The sequence below is a fragment of the Neofelis nebulosa genome, chromosome 5, assembly GCF_028018385.1.
Source record: "Neofelis nebulosa isolate mNeoNeb1 chromosome 5, mNeoNeb1.pri, whole genome shotgun sequence".
Classification (NCBI taxonomy): domain Eukaryota; kingdom Metazoa; phylum Chordata; class Mammalia; order Carnivora; family Felidae; genus Neofelis; species Neofelis nebulosa.
This window is the reverse complement of record NC_080786.1, coordinates 24,412,963-24,433,356: the sequence shown is the minus strand read 5'-3', so window position 1 is coordinate 24,433,356 and position 20,394 is coordinate 24,412,963. Positions and strand designations below refer to the sequence as shown.

General features: G+C 38.3%; 1 protein-coding gene and 1 pseudogene across 8 annotated transcripts in view; both read right to left on the bottom strand.

Annotated features, from left to right (window-relative positions):
- TBC1D5 (TBC1 domain family member 5) overlaps positions 1 to 20,394 on the bottom strand; it is a 537,582-nt gene that overhangs the window by 214,728 nt on the left and 302,460 nt on the right. For 6 of the 8 annotated variants that reach the window (XM_058729800.1, XM_058729802.1, XM_058729801.1 and 3 more), the window contains 2 exons: positions 15,939 to 15,974; positions 5,880 to 5,982 (listed from right to left, as the gene is read on the bottom strand). In XM_058729800.1, the coding sequence (XP_058585783.1) occupies positions 5,880 to 5,982; positions 15,939 to 15,974 (139 nt within the window). The remainder of the gene's footprint in view (positions 1 to 5,879; positions 5,983 to 15,938; positions 15,975 to 20,394) is intronic. The other 2 variants (XM_058729804.1, XM_058729806.1) reach the window with 1 other exon arrangement.
- On the bottom strand, positions 10,434 to 13,369 carry LOC131513003 (POU domain, class 5, transcription factor 1-like; annotated as a pseudogene).

The following is a 20,394-nucleotide window of genomic DNA, read 5'->3' as shown; positions in this document are numbered from 1 at the left end:
ACTTTATGACATTTGTACAAAATAATCTCTGATACATTGAATAGTTACTTGTGATTAAGACAAATTACCACACACCACTTCAATCTTTTTAATTAACCACGTCCTTAATAAACAAAACTTTAAATGACTATTTGATGATCCCTTAGAAGAGCATGGTAGAGATCCAGAAAAAAATGGAATTAAGTGCTGCTAAGTATGCTTTGAAATCATCATGAGGTGTTTATTCTCCTGGAATAATCTCAAAGTATTCCAAACACCAAGGGCCATAATTTAATCATCAAAGTACAAGCTACTTACTATAGTACTTGTATTTACTGTACCTACAGAAAAGGAAAAAAAAAAAGAGAAAATGACAAGGAGAAAGGAAGGAAGGAAGGAAGGAAGGACGGAAGGAAGGAAGGAAGGAAGGACCAAAAGAAAGAAATTAAAAACTATGCTAGATATCCTTATGGTAATCTTTTTGCCTATTTCTTATCATTAACTTAGGATAAAGTCCCTAGAAGTAGAATTTCTGGGTAAGTGAGTAAAGACATTTGTTAAAGTCTCTGATATATACACAATTAAGCTGCCCTTCAGAAAGAACTCCCTCACTTTAGGGCATAAAAGTTGCCACTTCATACATCCTAACTTGTAGTGTTTTGTTTTATTTTAATCCTTTAAAACTTCATAGTCAAATGGTTTACCTTATTTAAATGCTAGTGAGATTGACAAAAATTTTATTGACCATTTTTATTTAATGAATTGCCCATTTTCTCCTAATGAAGTGTTTCCTTTTTCCTGATGATTTGTTATAGTTCTTCACCAACTCAGGATAGGAACCTGTAGTCATTTTTGTTACATATGCTTGTCCACATTCATCATTTGTCTTCTAATCTTGATGATATCTTATGTCACAGTGAAGCTGTATTCTTTAAAACTGTCAAATCAAGACATCATCCTTCATGGCTTCTTGTTTTGCTTCCATGCCTAAGAAGACCTTCCTTATATCGAGGTTAGGTGAGTATGTAGTGTTCTTTTTCACAGCTAATTCTTTACCCATCCGGTATTTATTTTTGCCCTGAAGAATAAATTGGTATTTTCCTCTGCAAGAGTTCAACTAATTCTTGAATAACCCATCTTCTCCCAAGAGTTTTGAAATGTCATCTTTACCATACACTGAATTGCTAGAGCTTGTTTTTTCTCAGCTTTTACTGGCATTCCATTGGTTTGTTCATTATTGACAAGAACTTTACTATTTTAATGACTTGAGCTGCAAAATATTCTAGTCTGCCATATTTTCTATTCTTTTTCTCAAAATTATCTTGTCTATTCTAATTAGAAGGTAAGCTGAAGTATCATTTAAATAAAATGCTAAACAAAATACTGCAATTTTTATTGGCATTGCATTAACATTAACTTGAAGAAAATAGGTATTTTAAAGAACACCACATTTTCTAGCCCAAAAGTTGGTAAAACTGCTTAGTTTCTCACTAGGTTTTTGTTGTTGCTGATGGTGGCGGTGATCTTCTGATTGGGTCTTTTCCCTCTCAATGTATTCTCTAACTAATGGCTGGTTTAACAAGAATGAGTTTTTGCCTAACTACATCTTCCAACCCTCTTTAAATTTTCTCTTCCTTCTGGTTTCTGAGACACTATACAGAGTCTCCATTTGCTCATGCATCATTCATCTTCCAAATTCATATTTCAAAAACAGGGGTGCCTGGGTGGCCCCGTCGGTTGAGCACTGGACTCTTGATTTTGGCTCAGGTCATGGTCTCAGAGTCATGAGATCGAGCCCTGAGTCCAGCTCCATGCTGGGTGTGGAGCCTGCTTAAGATTCTCTCTCCCCTTCCTCTGCCCGCCCCCCACTTGTGCTTTCTCTCTCTCTCCCTCTCTCTAAAAATTAACTAATTATTAGCTACCTATGACAATGCTGAGAACACAAATGTAAATGAAGTGGGCAAGTTCCTAACCATTATGGAGCTTGCAGTCTAGACAGCAAGACACACAATAATAAAATCAGCACAGAAATGACTATACAATTATAAACTGTGATAAATGATATCTATGTGTAGACACAAAAATCTAGCTCCTGCTACAGGCTCACCACATAGAAGGTATTCACTGGGTGGTGCCTGGCTGATTAAATATCTACCTCTCCATATAGCAATGTACTGGTAAAAGTTGAACTACAATATGAGAAATGAAAAAAAGGAGAACATTAAACCATATACCAAATCAATAAGGGTGCTCTTTGTATAATGGAAATTGAGAGTTCCCTGAATATCATTAGGACAACCTTTTACAAATTCACTGTTGACTTCTAACTAAACTGGGGGTATTTTCTCAAATAGACTTGAAGAGATTGTTGGTTTTACTCTTAATTCTAGACTAGTAAAACCTGATTAATAATTGCAACTGGCAAGTGTATAGGCATCTTTAAAGGAAAAGAGAACTATTTAGAAAGAATGATCATAAATTCAATATGCTCTAATTTGACAAAGCATAATAAAACACAATATATTGTCCAGTATACTTATTGGTTCCCAAAATGTGTATTTTGCTTTCATCTATACCATCAGCATTTCTGCTTGCTTAAAGTCTTTATCCCTGCTGGATCGTTAGTAGTCACTGCACTCCAAACTCATGCCAGTTGAACATAAAGGTAACGAAGTTTTCTTCATCAACAGCCTGTAGGCTCACAAAATTGAACCTGTTCTTTTATCTGCCTGTGTTCATTTAGCCCACCAAGCAGTCTTTATTAAAGCTGAGGCATCAGGCAGTCAAAGTTCATTAATACCATTTATATAATCTCTGCAGTTTCAATTAACTCAGCAAGACATTCTACTACATGATAACAGTCTCATTAATTCAATAAAATCCCATAACTATTAACAATATGGTCGATGTTAAACGGGGTGTCACCTAGTACAAAATAATAGCTTTAACAGCTTGTGATGAAACTCAAGGTTTTTTTCTTAAATTTGATCTGGCTAAATATTCAGTCCTTCTTTAGCAAAGTATTATTTCTATGTAAAGAATCTATAGGACTTTGAACATGTACAGGGAGTAATTAAATCTTACTAAGTGACTCCCAAGAGTAGGTTAATAATACTTTCTTATTCAGTAATTGATTGATTTTGTCTAAATTATCCAGAATCTGATCTTCCATATTCTTGTTTAGTTTTCCTTACAAATGCAGTGGGCCACATACATCATAAATGCCTGAGTGCAGTTATTATGTTTTGTTCCTTGTCTGTGGAACTTGTTTTCATTATTACAACACTTCCTTAATTGACTTTTTTCTTCCACTAAAGAAAAGAAAAATGAGAAACAAATGTACAACTTGGGATGATTTTATTATGACTTGGTTCACTGTCATCAAATCCTTTACTGTGCAGTATTTTCAAATATTGGAAAGAAGAAAGGGCACAATGAAGAGATACACTTGATGACAAAAGCCAACACAATGAGGAGAGAACAGAAAAACAGAAACAAACCTGGATCATTGATGAGGAGTCTGAACTACTGAACTAATGCTGCAGAACCATTTTGCCCCTAGACTTCTTGCAAAGTGTGTTAATAACATCCTTAGAGTTGAAGTTATTCTGAATGAGATTTTCAGTTATTTGCTTCCAAAAATCCTACATTGATACTTATTTTCTCCTAGTCTCCTTTTTGGTTGGTTGGTTGGTTGGTGGATTGGTTTTTGGTCTTTGAACTTTGTATCCCACATCAGGCTCTGTGCTGACAGCATGGAGGTTACTTGGGATTCTCTCTCTCTCTCTGTCCCCTTCCCTCTCTCCCACTCGCTTTCTCTCTCTCTAAATAAACACACTAAAAAAAAAAAAAAAAAAAAGAATCCATATGTAACTGGACCTGTTCTTAGTTTATTCCACTGATCTCTGTTGACTCCCACACTGTTGTTATACTGGCTTGATCACAGAATATTTACAGAATAATTGCCATTCTTTGCCAAATGCCTTTACCATTCTCCCCTTCCCCTAAATTCTGTGGCAACTCCAACATATTTAACAATGATAGTAATAGTAATAACCACCCCAACTACAAACAAGAACCCTTAGTGAGCACTATGTGTTTTTAACTCTACAAAGTCAACACTGTCATTGCCCTCATCTTACTGCTAACAGAACAAAGATTTAGAAAATTTAAGTAAAATGTCTAGGATTATGTAGCTAGTAAATGGTTGGTTGAACTGAGATTCAAATAACAGATATAAGCCCACACCCAATGCTCTTAACCACTAAACTTTATTATTTCCATAATTACTGTAAAGCTTTTGTGCACTAAATTTAAAATAACTGTGTCCGGTTTTTAAAAAGTTCATCTATCTCTTAGATTATAATTGGAATGCTAATATATTTATATATTAATTTGGGAAGAAGTAATATTCATTTTATTTGATGTCTTCTCATACACAAACATGCTATCACTTTTCTATTTATTCAACCCCTGCCTTATATCCTTCAATAATATTATAATTTTCTTCATATAGCTTTTATACCTACATTGCTATATTTATTTCAAGACACTTTCAAGTTTTGGTTGCCATTATGAGTGAGATATATTTTTTCCATTTCCCATTCTAAAAGCTGATTATCACCATGTAATTAATATAAAGGCATATTACTAACATTAAAAGCAAGATAAAATTAGTTCCCTTGGGTCTTCTATGTATATAACAACAAATATATTATTTAGGACCATTGTAATATGATTTAGTTTATTATCTTTAAACTGATCAAGTTTATTTCAAATTAAATACATTGTTCTAGGGGAGCCTGACAGACTCAGTCAGAAGAGCATGCAGCACTAGATCTCGCTGTTGTGAATTCCAGCCCCACGCTGGGTGTAGAGACTACTTAAATAAATAAATTTAAAAAAAGTATTTAGGGGCGCCTGGGTGGCTCAGTCAGTTAGGCATCCGACTCTGGCTCAGGTCATGATCTCATCATGGTTTGTGGGTTCGAGCCCCGCATCGAGCTCTGTGTTGACAGCTCAGAGCCTGGAGCCTGTTTCGGATTCTGTGTCTCCCTCTGTCTCTGCCTCTCCCCTGTTTGTGCCCTGTCTCTCCCTCTTAAAAATAAACATTAAAAAAAAATTTTTTTTAATTTTTAAATACATTGCTCTAATCATACAGTGTTTTCTGTTTTATTACACTAAAGTTAAGTGATTATCAGTTGAACATACATCATAACTTTTGACTGCTAGGGAATTTATTAATTTGGTTTGACTTCCCACTTACTATACATTTTGAGAATACATAAAAATATCCAACTTCGTGTATTTTTATTGGAACACCATCAGCTTAAGTACAAACCTAGATACTTCTTTATATATTAAATAACTAATTCACATTTCAGTGAGAGCAAAACATAATCCAACAATCTTCTTTCCTTTACTAATGAGGGATGAATCAGATACCTGGATAACAAAGAGTATCATAAATTTCCAAAAATTTACAGGAACTTTCTGAAGTCGTATTACCAGTAACTTTTAAAGAGTGGAAGGACACTTGATTATTTTTTACACGGCAGGTCACATATTTATAAACACTATTTATATATGCAATTCTGAAAAGTTTTATTACTAGATTGGCTTCAAAGGTGCTGTTTATAAACAAACTCCCAAAAGTTGAAAGAAAAGATTGAACGCCTTACAGAAGACAATTTGGTAGAATGTCTTATAATAAGGAAGAAGCATATGTGCTTCAATGAGCTTACTTTTCTCACCATGCAGCTGACAAGCAGCTCTCTGATTGCTTTACTATTATGATACAACTTTGGATACAATAAAGGCTACATTATTGCTCTATCATTTGTCAAGCTGTATAGAAAATTTTGAGTCAATGGATGCCACCTGTACGATATTTTCATTACCTGTTTATAAAGCAACTGCTCGTTTTCTCTAGCATAACAGAAAAGAACATCTGTAAGAATTTTTCTCACATTTTCTTGTTGGAAAAACTGCATTTCAGGAAACCTGAAGAAAGAAAACACAGGATTAAAACTGACTAGCACAATTCCAAGAAATACCCTCAAACTCTCATCTCTAAGAGGCATCAAGGGTTACTTTATGTGTTAGTACAAGCGTGTATTTGCCATGCAACTAACTTACGCCACTGGTGAGACTGACAATGTTAAGGAACAAAGGATGAGAAATGATACAGAGGGAAACGATACCTTTCAACACCTAAATATTTCAAATGTCTCCATATGTTTCAAGTCCTCACACAGCGGATACAACAGTTCTTAAGCAAAATGAATCCTAGCCTGTATATTTAGGGTTTGGGCCCATTTGGTTTTTAGGACTAGAATGTAATTTTGGATGTATCAGCTTTTTGAAGAAATCAGTATCTTTTTTTTAATGCAAATATCAGGATTTAAATTATTATACATGACCACCCTGTTAGTTTTGTCTGATTAAAATGTAGACTTCAAATGGAACAAGTCAGTCAGTATTGTTTAAATGTCCTCTGGATCAAAACCTTTGCCAGGTGCTCTGAGGTAATGTCAAACAGAAAAAGGGCACAGTATCCCCTTGAAAGGAGCTTACACTGTTGTTTTTAATGAAAGAATATACAACCGCACACTCCAAAGAACAAATACGTAGCAATAATACACAATGAATATATAAGGGAAGAAATTACATCACCTAGGAGTTAACAGTCAAATAGGTTCAAGCACAAAAGATTTGAACAAAGATTTGTAGGAGAGGAGGAAGATGGACTATCAGTGGGAAAGAGAAGCAGATCAGAAGGACAGATGAAGGCACACAAGGCAGTGAGTATTCCACGTGTACAGCACAGTATGGTAATCAGTAATGAGAAAGAAAAGTACTTCCATGAAGCACTGCCAGCTGAGAGAAGGACAACAAGACAGAAGAGGTGGGCAGGTCCGGAAAGAGCTCTGAATGCTGAATTTACAAACGAAGACAAACAACCGAGTGACTCTACATTTCTGAATATCTAAGTAACAAAGAAAACAGTATCTGAGTAACTTTAAGTGGGCATAAGCCTTGAAGGAGGAGAGATTACAGGAAGGAACAAGAGGGCATTATAATGAAGCGAAGGGGAGAAATAACAAACCTGAGAAGAAAAGCCTTCAAATTCAAATTCAGGTTGCATAACTACTACGTATATAATCTTGAGTAAGTGATTGCTTAACTGCCTCACCTATTAAGTGGGAATAATAATGCTGATCTTGTGACCACGATGAGATAACATTAAAGCACCAGGAACAGTGCCTGGCAAGCAGTAAATGTGCAGGAATAGAGGTGATCATTAGTTTCTGAGTACTGGTACTTCAGGTGATAAAGAAGTGAATGAGGTGGCTTTGGAACTAGAGCAGAAGAGGGACAGGAGAGAGGCTGAAGAGGAAGAGTACCCAAGATATGGAGGCACAGGGCATCATCAAGACAGAAAAATACTCCTTAATGCCTCCTCTAAAGAGCAGAACTGGTTGTTTTACTTCATATTATAATGGCTTACTGCCTTTTCCAGGAGACTTCAGCTGTTTTATGCTTCATCCTGATCCTTTTCTGCCTCCCTGTGAAAGTTACAACTTTCTCCCCAGTCCAGGCTGGGTTCCTGGGTTAACTCCACTAGTGGTTTGTGAAGCATCTCATTTTCGGTCCTAGTTTTTATAATAAATTAAAGCCTGTCTTATCTTCATCCGTTTGTGCGACTTTTGCTTGAAATTCCCTTTGATGTGCAATTGTCCCCAGACACATATATTTGGTTTTCTTTCTTGCAGAAAGGAAGCCTCTTTTTTAGATGCCAGTAATAAAACAAACCCATGGGGGGGGGGGGGTGGGGAGCAAGATTTCCTCACATCCCTGCCTAAATCTGAATTTGATGACCCCTCTGGACAGTGCCTACTCGGGCAAGGAAGTGTGACTAGGTGCAAGTGACCTTAGCTCCTAAAGAAGAGAAAACTTAACCTGAAAGTAGATTCTGGGCAAGCATGTTGTTTCATAAAAGCCACAGAGGTTCCAGAAAGGTGTCAAATGCACTGATGTAGGAAAGAAACACAAGCACTTTTTAAATGACTTCTGTGGGACAGAAGTCAAATATCCCAAATTAAAGTAATCAGGATGAAAGACATGTAAGTAGTTAAAATAAATTGCTAAAGAGAAATTTCTTGGGAAAACTTAAGTCACTAAGGTAAAAACAGATTAATCCTTCTGAGAAGTGAAATTATTTCCCCTTCTTCCTCATTAGAGGACTTAAATCTGCCCTGTCTTTGTTTTTTAATTTGAGGTATAATTGACATACAACATTGTATTAGTTTCAGGTGTAAAACATAATCATACAGTATTTATACATACTGTGAAATGATCACCACAGTAAGCCTAGTTACCATCCCAGCCATGTCTTCAAAGTAGGCTTCCTGCCCCATGAATTAGATCATATGGCTTCCCGATTTTGCATGTCCCCTCCCTTAACTCATCTTTGGAAATTTACCATACACAATGGCACAACCACATTCTGTGTAGCTGATGCAATCTGAAGTGATTTTGCAAGAAAGTACTAAAAACTCACTTTGTAACAAATACCTATGAACTATATAGTAAGAGTTTAACACCTAACTACTAAAAATGTAAATTATATTACATACCGATTCATAGTTTCATTTAAATGCATACTAACCACTTGCAAGATTAAAAACAAGAGAGCTACAAGAATTAAATTGCAGGTAGATAATTTAAATTACCCACTTTTAGCAAATACCCAATCAACTAAAAATGTGTATTAGGCAGACACAGCCTATCTACGCAACAGCACACGATCTACAATCCTAAAGTGCCAATTTATGAAGTTTTGCGATACCCTCTTTTTCAGAAAAGTGTGACTTGTCCTCTAAATTCTGATGGTTTCATAGCACCAAATAAGTAACGTAGAGAGATACAGAAAAGTTTTTTAAAAGATATAAAAGTTTATGCTATTTAAGAAGTTCGAAAAACAACTTCTACTCAGAGAAGATTTAAGCTCAATAAGTCTTTGGAGATTATCTAGTCTAACCCAGAAGGTCACAGGTAAGGATTCTGAGACACCATGATTAATACCTGCCCCCACATTACTGGGTAGTTAGGGGAGCAGTACTTTCCATCCGCTTCACTCATCAATTATAAATAGGCCAGATAAACATATTTAGGTAAAATTCCATGAGTTCAGTTACCAAGAAGAACCTAGCTCAAAAGGCTGATGAATACACCTGAATAGTAATATATCTCCCACAACAAATATTTGATTGTTTTATTGTCAGGCTTCAAACCAGAAGACATAACATACCATCTATAGGAATCAGAAATAAGAGGGAGAAAAGTACAGTGAGTAGCTTTTCTAGGAATAGTAATAATCAGTTTTTGATGATATGGTTTAAAACCGTTTCAAAATAGCTTCCCTGCCATTCATTACACTTCTATGCTTTCTTTTACCCCATGCCACCTGGTGTTGATCAGGATAGGAAAGCAACTTGAATACCATTCTAACCCAAATATCATTGGAAAGGCAAATTTACTTTTGAAACAATAATAAAAATCACAGAATACAGGCTCAAGGTGGGCCTTTTATCATGGGAGAAAAAAAAAAAAGGAAATGGTAGTAACTTCAGTAAAGATGAGGTAGAAAAAACAACTTAAGAATTAAAACTGTAGGGGCGCCTGGGTGGCTCAGTCAGTTGAGCGTCCGGCTTCGGCTCAGCTCATGATCTCGCGGTTCGTGAGTTCAAGCCCCGCATCAGGCTCTGCGCTGACAGCTCAGAGCCTGGAGCCTGTTTCAGATTCTGTCTCCCTCTCGCTCTGCCCTGACCCTGCTTGTGCTCTGTCTCTCTGTCTCTAAAATAAATATTAAAAAAAAAAAAAAAAAAGAATTAAAACCGTAGAAGTTTATAGATTAGTTCAAGCCAAATATCTGATAAGCAAATAAAAGGGAAAAAAATTCACACTAAATAGGGACTGAGGATAAGTTATGTTATTATCAGAAAATGGAAGTCCAAGAGAAGTAATTTCCAAATCTGGCCAGGAAATGGGAAGGAAATAGAAATAAGTGAGAGTGGAACTCTGGTATAGATAAAACCAAAGAGAAAGTCATAGTAAATTATTCCATGATGAAATTTAGACAATATTGCCTAAAAAAAAAATTTTTTTTTTAACTGTATCCCAGACTTCTTTAAAAACAAAGTGATGGGGCGCCTGGGTGGCGCAGTCGGTTAAGCGCCCGACTTCAGCCAGGTCACGATCTCACGGTCCGTGAGTTCGAGCCCCGCGTGGGGCTCTGTGCTGACAGCTCAGAGCCTGGAGCCTGTTTCAGATTCTGTGTCTCCCTCTCTCTCTGACCCTCCCCCGTTCATGCTCTGCCTCTCTCTGTCCCAAAAATAAATAAAAAACGTTGAAAAAAAAATTAAAAAAAATAAATAAATAAAATAAAAACAAAGTGATGAGAGGGGTGCCTGGGTGGCTCAGTCAGTTTAAGCATCTGACTTCGGCTCAGGTCATGATCTCATGGTCGGTGAGTTCGAGCCCCACGTCGGGCTCTGTGCTGACAGTTCAGAGCCTGGAGCCTGCTTTGGGTTCTGTGTACCGACCCCACACCCCCGCCCCTCCTGTGCTCTGTCTCACTCTGTGTCTCAAAAATATATAAATGTTAAAAAAAAAAAAAAAGAACAAAGTGATGAGTGATGTGAGGATTAAAAACAAGAGCATCCTTGAACTTTACCTTCCCTCCAACCAGTTCCCCCCCAAACCCTCTACCCACACACCCTTTGTGTTCCCAAATCCATTCTCAGTGAATATAGAATGTAATCCCAAAGCCCTGGTACAAACCCCGGGTTATCTTCCTAGTCCCCCACCCCCATCCCCATTTCTGGGAAGGGCAGGCACCACAGTTTGAATGCATGGGAGAGCCCAGGGTGGTGACAGACACAGAGGGAAAGGAAATGAGGAGTACAGGGTAGTGAAGTGAGGGCCCCTGTAGCCTGGGGTACCAAAATGTGGCCCTGGTGCCAGAAGAAAGCATGCCGGTGCCCCTGAGAAAGGGGACCCGGCAGCCTCAGGATCTTCTCCCAGCGAACAGTCACTGCTTGGTCGTTTGCCCTTCTGGCGAGGGTTGCAGAAACACACTCGGAGCACATCCCTCTCCAGCTCAAGCTGCTGGGCTGTGTGGCTCATCTGCCGCAGGGTGGGTTTCGGGAACTGCAGGAGCACGTCCTCCAGGTTGACTGTCCCTCAGTTCTTCATACTTGTTCACTTACTCTTTGGAGCCTGCACAAGGGCCTCTGCTCTGCCTATCTCCTGCAGATTTTCATGATTGTCAGCTTCGTCCTCCTACTTCTGCAGCACAGGACACGGATTACAAGTTCTTAAAAACTGAGCTGCAGAGCCTCAAAACAACAGACGGTCATTTGGCTAAACACCTTCCCAAAGAGAGCCCTCAGGGTGAGCCCCACATCGGCCTAAATACATCCCGGAGCGATCCTCTTCTGTTTCAAGAGCTTGGCGAATCATTACAGGTCTTTCTGCAGAGCTCTGATGTCCTGGGATTCTTCAGGGTTTTACTCCAGCTTCTCCTTTTCTGGCTTCACAGCCCCAGGTGGGGCAGCGCAGGGCTGGGGGAGGCCCCCCCGTCACTGGAGTTTCTCTCCACCCCAGCTCCCCACTCGCCCTCCACCTGGGAGGTCTCTAGGCCACCTTGGGGCACGGGGGCACAAGCCCCACTCCAACCTGATGTCCACAGTAGCCATCCTACCCAGAACTCAAATGGTGGGGCGGGGCATGGAGGAATCAATCCCTCACACCTCAGAGCCTGGACCAACACCCAGGATTCCTGAATCACCAGGAGGGCCTTGGAAGCTCTGCAAGGTCCAAGGGTCAACCCGGCCAGGCTTGGCCGTCCCAGGCCCATCGCCTCCACCCCCTAGCCAGGGAGGGAAGGCCAAGATGGGAGCCAGGTGTCCCACCGAGGGGAACGGGGACACCCCAAGCCAGGGGCCTGAGAAATGAGGGGTCTCCAAGGGACTCTAAGAGTTTTCTTGATGAAAAAAAGTATTTCAGTTCTAACTTAAGTGATCAAATTTAAAATAAAGCAGTTTCTCTCTCAAGATGTGTAAAGGAACTTATAATCAGACAAATTTTATATACTGAAAATTAATACCAAGAGATATAAAACTTTGGTGTGTGTGTTTTGTTCTGCATTTTGAAATAACCCAAAATTTGCAGGCACTCTAGTTTTCATTATAAGACTTAAAAGACCTTTTATTATAGAAAACTCAAACATTTCTAGAGAACAGACCATAGTAGACTCGATATATCCATCACTCAGTTTCATTGCCAATCAATTCTTGTTTCATATATATTCCTCCCTCAATTCTACATTTTGAAACAAATCTGAGATGCCACATCTATAAATACCACAGTATGTATCTCTAAAAGACAAGGGCTTTCTAAACACATAACCACGTACCATTCTGATACCACAACTCATAAAAGTAATAATCCATTAATTAAACCAAATATCCAGGCAATGTGCAAATTTCCCTAATTGTTTTCAGTTTGTTCAAAGTCACAATCCAAGAAATGTCCACACACTACAATTTGTTGATGTATCTCTTTAGATTTTTTTTACTTTATAGATTTATTCCCCCCCCCCCCCCCACTGCCTGTCTCTCTCTCTTCAATGTATTTGTTAAAGAAGCCAGGTTACTTATCCTGTAGAAACTTGCCACATTCTGAATTTTACTTATTGTTCCTCTATCTTGTTATTTAACACGTCTCCTCCTCCTCCTATATATCTTATAAACTGGTAGTTAGGTCTACAGACTTCATCAAATTCAAGTTCAATTTTCAACAAAATGCTTCATGGGTGGTATTGATGGTTTTCATACATGTTAACAAATTTTTTGACACTTCTCTTATGAAAAGGTGGAGGAATCGAACTCTTCTCCATTTGCATATATACTGACCCTAGTGACTAGCTTCTCACAAAGTGATGCTGTCACACAACTTCTGTCTGGCTCTCTGTCTGGACCTATCCTTGGAACTCAGACACCATGCTGCTCCTAAGTCAAGTAGCTACGTGGGAGGGCCTTCTGGAGGTGTTCTGGTCACAGCTGCAGAGAAGGCCTCCCCTGAGAGCCAACTTCAATAGCCAAACAGGGGAGTGAACAAGGCTTCGAACGATTCCAGCCCCTAACTTTTAAGCAGGTCTGGCCAACACCATGTAGAACAGAGTCAAACGCTCCGGCTCAGCCCTGCCCACGTACTAGATTCATCAACAAAGTAAGTGCTGTTGTTTTAAGCTTCGGGGTGGTTTACGATGCAGCAATAGATCTCTCGTACTGCTTGTACTACGTACCTCCATCAGGATGCACATATCAGCTTATTTCTTTTTATGATGCTAGCAACCATTGGTGATCATTGCCTAGACCTATTAATTCATTAGAGATTGTAAATAGTAAAACTATAATTCTATCATTTTATCCTCCTTTATTACGTAAAACCCATATATAATGAAAAATTTCCCTTCATCAATACTTACTTATCCTCAATCAAGTAAGGTCAGCAAATTTTGAAAAATCCTGTTGACTCCCATTACATTAGTTCGTGGATACTTGTTGTGGACATCTAAGATCCATGAATGACAGAAAAGTCACTAATTCTGTCACAAAAGTAACTTACAACAACCAGACTATTGTTGTTGGCAGACTACATGCCTTTTGGGTATCTTCTCATGTGACTGCAGTATATGGGAAGGAATCAAGTGAGGGAGGAGGAACAGCTACACACCAGCTTTCGAGCCCCAATAACCAGGAACCCAGGTGGCTGATGTAAGATAAGTAGAAAGACACTCAACAGGGCAATCAATGGTCTGTCATATTACACAGAGACAATAAAGAGAAGCCAGGCAAATTTCTGGGCAATCTATAATGAAGAGTTCCTCAGACAACAAAAAGACAAAAAAAATATGTATTTTCTAAGCAAAAAAAGGGTTAAGAAAAGAGTGAAATGACAAAGGGCTTTGTCACCGCATTATAGTACATAATTAGGTAATTAGAAGTATTAAAACAGACAAAGCATTGGGCCCAGATGAATTACTGAAGATGCAAGTATTCAATAAGATGCCCCAGGGGAAAAAATAAAGCCCTTGGTGAAGGTTTATAATCATGCAGTAGGACAGAGAAGCACAGAAGGACTTGAAGGAACAATAACTGGTGTTATGCCCATACTTCAAGAACAGAATTTCAAAACAAGCATTCATCCAAAATTTAAAATGAGCTGATGGAAACTCCCTCGAATACTATTAAACACCAAAATAACGATAATACCTTCTTCAGGTTTATTGTTTTATTAGAGAAAAAGTGGAAAATCAAGCAAAAACCATGAAGAGGAGCAATTTCACACAGAATGAAAGCAGGCATACTTTTTCTTCCTGTGCTCCGTGTTTTGGTTGATGATTGCACCACTTTCCTTACTCAACCAAATCTGCTTTCTCATCTTTCCAGGCACACAGCTGGATTTAATTTCCCAGCTTCTTTCTCAGTTTAGCTGTAGACATGTGACTGAGTGCTAACCAATGAAAGGAGAGTGGAAATGATGTATGACTGACCACAAAATTCAACCATCACGTCCGCTTCAGTCAGGCCCCATGCACATTTCCTCTTCCATGTGGATAGGAGGAAAAAGGCCATCCAGGAGGCCTGGGAAGCTACCCGTGGAATGCAATGGCTTTAAAAAGACATCTGCAAATTCTTTAGAACATCCTCCTTCGTGGATTGCTTGCTCTGGGAGAAGTCTTCTCTGGAGAAAGACACTTAAGCAGTCTCATGGAAAGATCCACATGGAGAGGAACCAATATGGATCCCCCAGCCTTAGTCAAGCCTTCAGATGGCTGCAGCTCCACTTGATATCTGGCTGCAAACTCATGAGACTCCCAACCCAGAACCTTCTGGCTAAGCTGTTCTAAATTGCTTACGTGCAGCAACTATGAAATAAATGATCATTGTTTCAAGTCACTAGGTTTTGGTTGACATATTATGCAGCAATTGATAACTAATATAGGTTTTGATACCTGATTCTGGGATGTTATTAAAAAACTATAAAATACATAGTAAGAGTGTCTATGGGATTGGACAGAAGCTGGAAGGACTTTGGATATAGCACCAGTGAAAGACTAAAGGTTGTGAAAAAGGCTGCTAGCAAAAGAGAGCCCATGAGGAGCCTTCCAGTGAAGCTTAAATGAAAGTAAGGAAAAAATTATAGGAAAAATGGAGGAAGAAGTTTCCTTATTATGTAGCAGCAACATGGCAGCCTCTAGTTATATGGAAAATTGAAAATGTACCACATAAACTGGGTAACCTAGCTAAGGAGCTATCCAGGCAGAGTGTTGAAGGTGCTGCTTGATTTATATTTGTTGCTTGTGGTAGAATGAAAGATGAGAGAAGCAAAAGAAAGCATTGCTAAACATAAAGGTTCTAGGACTTGCTGGGTTTGAAAATAAAACTTCTCATTCTCAGCCTCTTTATCCAGCAAATAATGCTAACATTAAGAAAGTGCTTCTGGGCAAAGATCAAATCTAAAACACAGTTTAAAAACAAAAAAAAAAAAAGGTCTAAAGATGAAACCGAGGGAGTCAGTGTAAAATCTTTTGTTAAGAACTCAGAAAGCTCTCAAGTGGTGCCTCAGAGAACCCTTCTGTGAGACAGGACACCGAGGCCCTATAAAGATTTAACACCAGGCCTTACAGAGTCTTCAGCAGTGAGAGGTCAGGGATGGTGCTGCACGTCCCACACCATGCATGAGTGCCTCTCACAACAAAGAATTGGCCCAGAAGGTCAGTGCTCCCAGCCTTGAGGAACTCTGCATTAGAGTATATACGCCCAGAGGGTACAAACTGCATTGATTTAATCTCCACCTCTTTCTGAGGAAGATTTATAATAACTCACCTATGTTTCCATCTCCTGTTCGCTCCACAGAGTGCTCTGCATATAAAAGGTATTCACTTAATGTTTCTTGAATTGATAAAGTGTTAAGTCTAGGCAAACAACATTAACATAAAATATTACAGAGGTATGGAAAGACTAGGAGTCCTAGGTATTATTTCCATTTTGGCCATTAACAAATTATACTTTCCTAAGTCCTATTTTTTCTTAGTTTCAACTTTCCAGATTTGCAAAATAAAAAGATTTAATTAGGGGACTACCGATAACACAAATGCCTATTATGAGAGCCAGATACAAAGCATAAGAACGAAGCACTCAAGAAACATACAAAATATAAGATACAAGCATAAGAACTAAGCACTCAAGAAAATCTAGTACAGATAATAGACATCTGACAGATATTTTTAATTTTTTTTTTTAACGTTTATTTATTTTTGAGACAGACAGAGCATGAACGGGGGAGGGTCAGAGAGAGAGGGAGACGCAGAATCTGAAACAGGCTCCAGGCTCTGAGCAGTCAGCACAGAGCCTGACGCGGGGCTTGAACTCACATACCGCGAGATCGTGACCTGAGCCGAAGTCGGACGCTTAAGACTGAGCCACCCAGGCGCCCCTGACAGATATTTTAAAGAAAGATAATTACAATGAAATGTACATGACCGGTAAAAGAACAAAACAGGCATTATTTTCTCTATCAGGGCCTTCAACTCCTAGGACAGCAGCTAGGACACAGTAATTTCCCAAGCAGTATTTGTTGAATGAGTTACTGAACCCACAAACCTATAAACAAGCCAATGAAAGATAAAAAATGAAATCTATGGACTCAGGGACTGGAGGTGGGAAGGTGAAGCCTAAGAAAGGCCGGGCCAGAGTTGTGTCACTGTTTCTGCAATTAATAAAGACAAGAGCAACGTACAGTTTTCACAGGCCATAAACTGAAGGTGAACACTGATTTTAAAAAGGAAAGGGGGGGGAAGGTAGAAATCTGTTGTGATGACAACAGGCAGAATCCAGCCCAAGAGGATAGCAGAAAATCTCTGAGAGTCTTAGATGGAAGGTAGGGATTTGAAATCACCACACAAGTGAGATGATGAAGCAGAAGGGTTAGAGGACAGGAAATATGAAAGAACGCATAGTGGGGAAAAGGCGAGTAGGGCTGGAGTTTCAGGAGATGGTAGGTGTCACCATCTAAATAGACATTTTCATCACAGTTTCTGTCTAGTTCTCCAGTGCTCTGAGTTACATAGCAAGCCCTCTACCTCACTGCCTCCCTGCCTCAAAAAAACAAAAATAAAGAACTCTCTACTTACACCATAAAGGTGAAAAATTAGGAAAAAAATATACAGGTGGATCGATGTGTGCACTTTACATGTAAGAGTCTGTCACAACTGAAAATACAGACTTGATTTTGCAGCTTTTCAATAATTGAAACATTTTAAAGCAATTCAAAGCATCTACCCCTAAAGTACCAATGGAGCTTCAATTCTGAACCCGCATTTAAGTTCTGAAAAAATTACGTTACGCTACTAAACAGGTTGTGCCTAGTAGGAATATTTTAGGATGAACTATTTCTTGACCACCCACCAGACTTGACTTCTGAACCCTCTGACGATTAGTATGTGAACCCACAACCACAGACAGTGCTGAAAAAACTGGCTCAATGTAAGACAAGGAGGACCTCAAAAGCAAAACCGCTTGTGCTCAAGAGCCCGTGGTGCTAGATCTGTAACTGCTGCTGCATGTAGCACTGCTCCCGGAGTCCAAAGGTTAGGGGCATCAGGATGCTGACCAAAGCACGATGAGGGTGCGACCTGCAGCAAATACATCTAACGTTTTCACTCAAGTACTAAAGAATTGTTTTCAAATTAAAAAAAAAAATCCCATAAATTAGAATAAATGTGTGGTAAGAATCTGCACGCCTAAATGGAACAGAAATGGGAAAGATACATGTTAAAAACAGGAGCGGTAAAGGAAAACACAGACTTCTAAATATGTATATGCAACTATAATAACAATAAAATATTTTGTTTTTACCTTAAATGTTGTCAAATGAGGCAGGACTACAGGCCATTTGACAAGGAGAATGGTTTCTCGTATTCCTGAAAATCTGTTTTTCCCCTCTTTAATATTTAAGAAACACACACACAGGTTGCCGACAACTCTTAGAGAGCGGCTTGTGTTGTAGTTTCCACTTCCCCGGCTGTGAACAAGTGCATATGTGAGGGCTGGTCGTGCATGCACAAGCATGTACTTTGCCTGCATTAAATAAAATCACAACACAACACCAACTACATCCACTCATTCATGTGTGTCTGCAGTCCACCTCGAGGAGACTGAAAATATAAATACAAGCTGCTATTTTGGTGTGATCACACGAATATGGCAGCTTGTGTGTTTTTTTTTTTTTTCTCTTTAACATTTTAACACTGGGCAGATTGTCTGCATTAACACAAACCAAAATCAATTCTGCTCTGAAACTGCTTGTAAGATCTTCATTCCCCTAAGGAATTTTTTTTTTTTTTATTTAAGTAAAAAATGGGCTTAGAGGAAACTGTATAAAAGAGACCAGCATTTAGGAATCTTAACTTTGCAACGTGCAGTGATCAATGTCAGACCAGAGGACTGGCAGTTATTTTTCTCAAAATGGGAACTTTGGAGAAGATGGTCTTTAAGAAAAAATTTAAAAACCAACAAATTCACTTTGTAAAATCACTTCTGTGTGTCGTTAATATAGGAACAATTTTCGAGTAGTCTAATTTCAAGCTGCCCACTACAATGTAAGGTGATAAGGAAATTCAACCAAAAATTCAGATGAGACTTGTGTATGGTAAAAATTCATGGAGGTACTCCTAATGGCAGAGGAAGGAAATAAAAGTATTTAACAGAGACCATGTCTAAAAATTCCCCATGAATAAAAAATAAAATGCAGACATTCCTATCATACACAAATATGTAGCAATGAATTAGCTATGCAACACCGTCCAGTAAAACTTTTTATGGCAGAAATGTTCTACATCTGTGTTGTCACATCCAACAGCCATCAGTACTTGAAATACGACTATTGTGTATGAAGATTTAAGTTTTAATTTCACTTAATTTAAATTTATATAGCTGCATGTGCCTGGTGGCTACCAAAGTGGACACCACATGTCTACAGTTTTAAAAAGGGAATTTTAGCAATTATGGATGAATCCGCAAAATATTAAATTACAACATAAAAAATACTGAGAGGATAAAGTCTACTTATATACATTTGTGTCTAAAGCTTGATCCATATAAACTATAACCAAAAGGAAGCACTAAAATGTGAAAGTCGAATTCTTTTTTAAATTAGAAAAAATTTTTTTCTAAATTTTTCTTTAATGTTTATTTTTGAGAGTGAGAGACAGACACAAGTCGGGGAGGGGAAGAGAGAGAGAGGGAGATACAGAATCTGAAACAGGCTCCAGGCTAGGAGCTGACAGCACAGAGCCCAATGCAGGGCTCAAACTCAGGAATGGAGAGATCCTGACCTGAGCCAAAGTCAGATGCTTAACTGACTGAGCCACCCAGGCGCCCCAAGAAAGTTGAATTCTTGAAGATCTAACCATATCGTGGAGAATGTAATGAAGTGCTGAGTCTAACTGCCTGAGGTGCTATTGCAGTAACCCTACAGTAACCGGAAACATAAAAGACCAAAACTTGAAGATGCTCACTACTATATCCAACAGGCAATCAGATAAACTTTAAATACACTCAAAATTATAGCAGTGATAGTTAAAGAATTTTAATCTTTTAATTCAAGAGAAAGGAAGAAAGCAGCCGAAGAAGAAATGATACTATTTGGCAATAGCTTATAAATATGTTAACTTGCAAACGATATCATATACACTACAAATACACTTTCAGCATAGACCTTGATAGACCAAATAACAGACTTCTTTGGCATCTAATGCAGAAGGGATATTTTATCCTGAATTCAGTATTTTCCATCATTTTAAATAATACTGTATTTCATTCAATGTTACAGCCTTTGAAGCATGGCAAAATTGGTTCAGAATGGACGATTCAAGCTCTGAATTAGAAACGCTGTAAATTGGAAGCTTCTTGATTTACCTTTTGATTATCAGTTTTTTCAGTAATAAAAATGAGAACAGTAACAACCTCATTAGGTTGAGATAAGGAACAATTAATTGAAATGAATACAAAACGCTTTGAGGCAAAAAAGGGTTAGTAGAATAAAGGAATATTAAAACTAGTTGAAGAGGAGATAATATTTTAATACAGTGACATACTCAGATCAAACAAATTCAATAATGATGGCAACAACACAGCTTACGAGATGAAATTATCTTGTTTAAACTTGGACTAGAAGGCTAATAACAATATTTTTTTAAAGCATACTTATATCTCTGAAGACTAAGAATGTTAAAGATTGTTACTATTAAAATTGAGCAATACTGATCATCAGTGATAAGAT